We start from the raw sequence: 5,611 nt of genomic DNA on the forward strand, positions 1-5,611 counted from the left end.
TGAGGCCGCATATGAAAACGACCTCTGTGTTCCGAGGCAAAGGCGAATCAGGCCACATATGCCAAGTCTTCTTACCTTGGCAGTGGGGGAGCCTCGCTGGGCTCTGGGAGTTCCTTGGCGGTGCGCGCACGCGCCGCCAGCACATCACAGAAAGTGAAGTGCTATGTCGCTCACGTTGAGGGCGTGGCCCAGATCTGGGCCACACCCCCAACGTGAGCGACATGACTGCGCTTCGGGGGGCGGAGTTCCCCCCGGAGCCCGATTCCATGGCGGTGGAAATTGGGCCTCCAAAGCGGGAGTTTCCCCATCCCCCGCTCCCACTTGGCAGCCCTATGTGCAAATGACCTCTGTGTTCTGGCTGGCTGTGGGCGGGGGGGGGAGGAACAGCAAACTGTTTAGAATGTTGGAGGCAGGACTCAGGCAAAGCAGCCAGTGGATAGGGAGACCCTCTGAATGACAGATCAGAGAGCGAACTGATTTTGGAGCGTGTTGGAATGTTCAGGGGAGTCCATGACCAAAATAGAATTATATATACCAGAGGATGATACTTACTGATCACTTCAATTAAAACTAAAATATTTCACAACATTAAAATATGAGGTAAAGTTAATGGCTTCTCTAAGATCCATAATTCCCAGCTTCCTTTACTAAGCAGTTCCTCTAAATCACTCCCATGTTCCCTCATCATATGTATAATTTTTCAGTGCTACCTCTATTTTTTGCCATTACATATGTAAAGCCGACGTACCATCAGAATCGCTCTCTTCAGACCGAGAATGATTTTCCATTCTTTCCTCAGTAAGACTGGCTGGTCCTGGAGTAAATGAAAGCCCACTCTGTCTGTCAAAAGCATCCTTGTCTGGCTGCTGAAGTGATGCCCCTGAAAGTTCAACTTTTCCATTTTGGGCCAAATCTGTGAAGTTCGAAGGGCTTAAGGGAACCGACTGTGTCGAGGGCCTCAGTGGCTGCAGCACCACGTCACCATCTCGCAGAGAACCTGAGTCCATTTTGGAAGTCTGTTTTTCCTCATCTCTTCCTTTTTCACCTGAATCAGAAGAGCGCGTTTTATCCAGAGAAGGGTCATATGCCTCTTCAGGTATACTCATATCTGTTTCCAACATGTACTTCTCTTTGTCCAGTTTACTCTCTGAGTTAAGGGTTTCATTTTCTGATTCCCCAGTAGTAGGCAGAACTCGGAGTTCTTTTCCGCTCTGTTCTTCAGGTTTCCAGTCCTCCTCATCTGAACTACTGGAAAGAAGCTTGCTCACGAGAGCTCGTCCTGCTTGACTTACATTCCTGGACCCAGGTGGTTGAACCTCCTCTTCCTCCTCACACAAAGCTTCCTCAATGGCCCTCAGTGTTCTTGGTGAGACACTGCGTGTATCCGCAACAGGGCCAGTCCTGGCTTTACCTAACTCAAGCTGATGGTTCCTGTCATCTTCAGTCTCCTCTTCTGAACTGCTTCCCATCATGGCAGCCTGGATGGCCCGCATGGTTCTGGGAGAAGGTGGCGCAGGGACAGTACTGTTAGTTGATTCAGTCTTCAAGAAGTCACATGGAGGTGGCGTTACACTGACTGAAGTCTTGTTGGTCTCAGTACTGTGCTTTGAACCTTGAGGCCTTGCAGAAGAATAGCCAGAAGACGTCGTTGCCAGATCTCTGGAGACACCTTCTTTGGACTGGATACCTGGAAGAAATAAGAAGAAGAGACTGGATTTATACTCTGCCCTTCACCTGGGAGTCTCAAAGTGGCTTACAATCTCCTTTCTCTTCCCCTCCCCACAACAGACACGCTGTGAGGGAGATGGGGCTGAGAGAGCTCTTTTGAGAACTGCTCTTGAGAAAGCAGCTCTGAGAGAACCGTGGCTTGCCTAAGGTCACCCAGCAGCCACATGTGGAGGAGTGGGGAATCAAAAGCCAGTCCTCCCAGATTAAAGTCTGCACTGCTAACCCACTCTTTGCTCACACTTCAATACAAGTTTAGTAAAAATGGGTTGCTTTTTTTTTCCCTTTAACTCTCCTCCAGTTTCATAAGTGAAACTATACAACTTCACATTCCCAACAAAATATCTCTAAGAAGCTCTTTAGTCCCATAAGAAATCATCGCCTGTCACTTCCTCCACATACTGATTATTCTAGCATCCTTCGATAGGTGTGCATCTGTGGGTAAAGTGCCGTCGGGTCTCTTCTGACTTATGGCAGCCCCCGCAGGCTTTTCAAGGCAAGAGACGTTCAGAGGTGGTTTGCCATTGCCTGCCTCTGTGCCACGAGCCTGGACTTCCTTGGTGGTCCTTCGTCCCGTCCAAATACTAACCACAGCAGACCCTGCTTCGTTTCCAAGAACTGATGAGATTGTGCTAGCCTGAGCCTATCCAGGTCAGGGCCTCCTTCAATTACACCTTAACTCGAAGGCTGCATTTTCTTTTTCAATAGAACATCACTGCATCTGTATTTAGCCCCACTCACAGCTGTCCCTGCTTCGTTTCTAAGAACTGATGAGATTGTGCTAGCCTGGGCCTATCCAGGTCAGGGCCTCCTTCGATACACCTTAACTCGAAGGCTGCATTTTCTTTTTCAATAGAACATCATTGCCTCTATATTTAGCCCCACTGGGTTCTAGAGCCACAGACTCCAGCTTCTAAGACAGGGGAGACACCAGGGTTCGAGCCTCCACTCAGCCACAGAACACAGCCTGTGCCCGTGTCAGTCAGTTCCTCTGTCCCACAGCCTAAGCTACCTCTCCAGGCTGCGCTGAGGATAAAGTGTGGGAGGCAGATGGAAAGGAAGGAAAGTGCTGCCAAGCCGCAGCTGATTTATGGCGACCCTGTAGGGCTCTCAGGGCAAAAGATGTTTCAGAGGTGGTTTGCCGTTGCCTGCCTCCGCATCACCACCAGTGCTCCCTCTAAGCTGAGTTAGCGTGAGCCAGCTCACAGTTTTTTAGCCTCCAGCTCACAGATTTTTGTCTCAGCTCAGGAAGGAGGGCTCCAGGGCAAACTGATTTATGCAGCAGCCAAATCGCTGCCTCACAGCTTTCATGCCCAGTAGCTCACAAAGTAGAATTTTTGCACACAAGACTCCGCAGCTTAGAGGGAACATTGATCACAACCCTGGTATTCCTTAGTGATCTCCCATCCAAAGACTAGCCAGGGCTGACACTGCTTCTCTTCCGAGATTTGATGAGATTGGGCCAGCCTAAGCTATCAAGGTCAAGGCGTGAGAGGCAGAAAGGAGGGATAAAAACATTACAGACAGAGAAATATTACAAATAGATGTGCACACTAAAATGCAAATGCAGAATCTCCCATCCAAAGACTAGCCAGGGCTGACACTGCTTCGCTTCCGAGATTTGATGAGATTGGGCCAGCCTGGGCTATCAAGGTCAAGGCGTGGGAGGCAGAAAGGGGGGATAAAAACATTACGGACAGAGAGAAATATTACAAATAGAAAGATGTGCACACTAAAATGCAAATGCAGAAGTCAGCGGAAGAATGAATGCCGGGGGGGGGGGGGCTCTCTCAAAGAAAAAGATGTAGTGAGAGGTGTCTTCAGACACGACCCTCCTGGTTTCGACTTCTTTCAAGAAGCCCCCGTCATTCTCATACTGGCTCTGGATCTGGCCAGAGTACTGCTGGTTCATCTCCTTTTCCACATCCTCTAGTTGTCGATTCAGGCTGCTTTTCTTAAGCAGTCCTTTCAGCTGATACTGGGAGAAGTCACTGGACCCCTATAATTAAAAATAAATAAATAGATCAAACCTCTGAATGAGTTTTATTTCCCATATTTCCAAGACAAATATGTTTACTGAGAGAATACGAGGAAATATTTTTTAAAAATAGGAAGGGGGGGCACTCGTTTTAAAATAAAACATTGCTTTCTTTTTTTGATACCATGGGTTGATACTTACTACTTAAACTGATCAAAGTTAATGTGCAAAACCTTCTGGAAATTAGTAGCTGACTTCTGAAGGGTCAAACACTTTGGAACATTTCCGCTTCATCTGTCACAGAAGGACGCCATGCCTCCAAAGAGGAATATGGCATCAGAGACGCAAGGGAATCTTGCCAAATGACAATATTGCCTCCTAGCAATGCAGCTGAGGGTCTGCATCTTTGAATGGTGCCCATATTTGGAAGGAGCCTAGTGGGATTTAGACGGGGGAAACCAGTTTCCAAATCCTTCATCAGCACACACTCAGTTTGACAAAGCTACTGTATGCATCCCTTAGTTTCCTTTATTGAAAGTGTATCTAACAGGCTGGATGAAAATATGAATGTATAAGGGATAACAGGCACTCTGTCTACTATGGAAAAGTGAAAAAATGTTTTCAAGACAATGGGTTTCCACTAGGGGTGTCCAAAAAACCCCTCAACAGATGGTATTTTTTGGTATTTCCCGATATTACCAAATCCCAGTACTGGTATGGTATTCAGATCCAGGAAATATTTGGGAAACCCAAATTTTCTGGCTCCATTATACCCTATGGGGCATGGCGTTCTTCTGTGACCATTGGTCCCCATTGGGTATAATGGAGAGTGATTTGGGGCTCTGGGGGAGGTGTTTTTTGAGGTAGAGGCACCAAATTTGCAGCATAGCTGCTGGTACCTCTCCTCAAAAATCCCCCCCAAGTTTTAAAAAGTTTGGACCAGGTGGTCCAATTCTATGGGTCCCCAAAGAAGGTACCCCCATCCTCCATTACTTTCAATGGAGGGGGGAGCATTTAAAGAGACCACAGTCTCTTTAAACGCTTTCTGAGTTCACTTGGCAAGTTGTGCCACTGCTGTGGCAGAAAAACTCAGCAAGTGAAAGGCATTTTATCCTCACAACAACCCTGTGAGGTTGGGTAAGGTGAGAGTTTGCCACGGCCAGCCAGCATACTTCCACAGCAGAGTGGAGATTTGAACTTGGGTCTCCCAAATTCTAGTCAGACACTCTAACGATTCCACCATACTGGCTCTCTTAAGAGGTTAAAAGTGTATTCAACATCTGGCCCATTCTTGACCAGACAACTCGAGTGTATACATATTGAGAATGGCATTGTCATATATTTTTCAGAACAATAAGAGATTTCCCACCAGCTATAATAGCGGCCAAGCTCTGCTGACTAGAAAAGGCAAAGAAAAGTCTGTGAGTTACCTCAGGCATTGCCTCATACAGCGTTCTTCTTCTTTTTGTGAATGCTTTCATGTCAGTAAGGATCTCGTGCTTTACTTCAGGGGGCAGGCTCTGGAAATCTTCTGACTCAACATCGACAGAACAAGGGTTTTCAAATAATTCTTCCTACATGAGACGGAACAATGGCAGGACACAAAACATACCAGCTTTGTGAGGCCTATCATTTAAATAGGAGAATCCTGAACAGCACAATCGCTCAACGCACACACACAAGAGAACTTCAGAAGCAATACCGAGACACTCAAAATGGGGGGGGAAACATTCTCTCTTGATAACAAAATACAGGAAGCAGCAGCTTTCAAGCATTATGTGCAACTAGCATAATCCCCATCGTTACAATGAGCAGATGTGAGTGTGTGTGTGCATGCACAAAGACTGCAGGGAGCCCTAAGAGGCACAGAGCATGTTTCTCAGCACCCATCTGCAGCCGCCTGCAAAA

The 5,611-nt window shown here is 47.1% G+C and overlaps 1 protein-coding gene across 1 annotated transcript in view; it reads right to left on the reverse strand.

The window, feature by feature from the left end:
- Window positions 1–5,277, reverse strand: part of ERCC5 (excision repair cross-complementation group 5) — a gene marked incomplete at its 5' end in the record, with an annotated part of 20,990 nt that extends 15,713 nt beyond the window's left edge. Inside the window, 3 exons of the mRNA XM_015425159.1 lie at window positions 749–1,699; window positions 3,529–3,724; window positions 5,134–5,277. Coding sequence (XP_015280645.1) covers window positions 749–1,699; window positions 3,529–3,724; window positions 5,134–5,277 — 1,291 coding nt within the window. The remainder of the gene's footprint in view (window positions 1–748; window positions 1,700–3,528; window positions 3,725–5,133) is intronic.
- Between the last annotated feature and the right edge of the window lie 334 nt (window positions 5,278–5,611).

This window comes from Gekko japonicus, unplaced genomic scaffold (genome assembly GCF_001447785.1).
Source record: "Gekko japonicus isolate JY-2015 unplaced genomic scaffold, Gekko_japonicus_V1.1 scaffold4137, whole genome shotgun sequence".
In the NCBI taxonomy this organism is placed as follows: Eukaryota; Metazoa; Chordata; class Lepidosauria; order Squamata; family Gekkonidae; genus Gekko; species Gekko japonicus.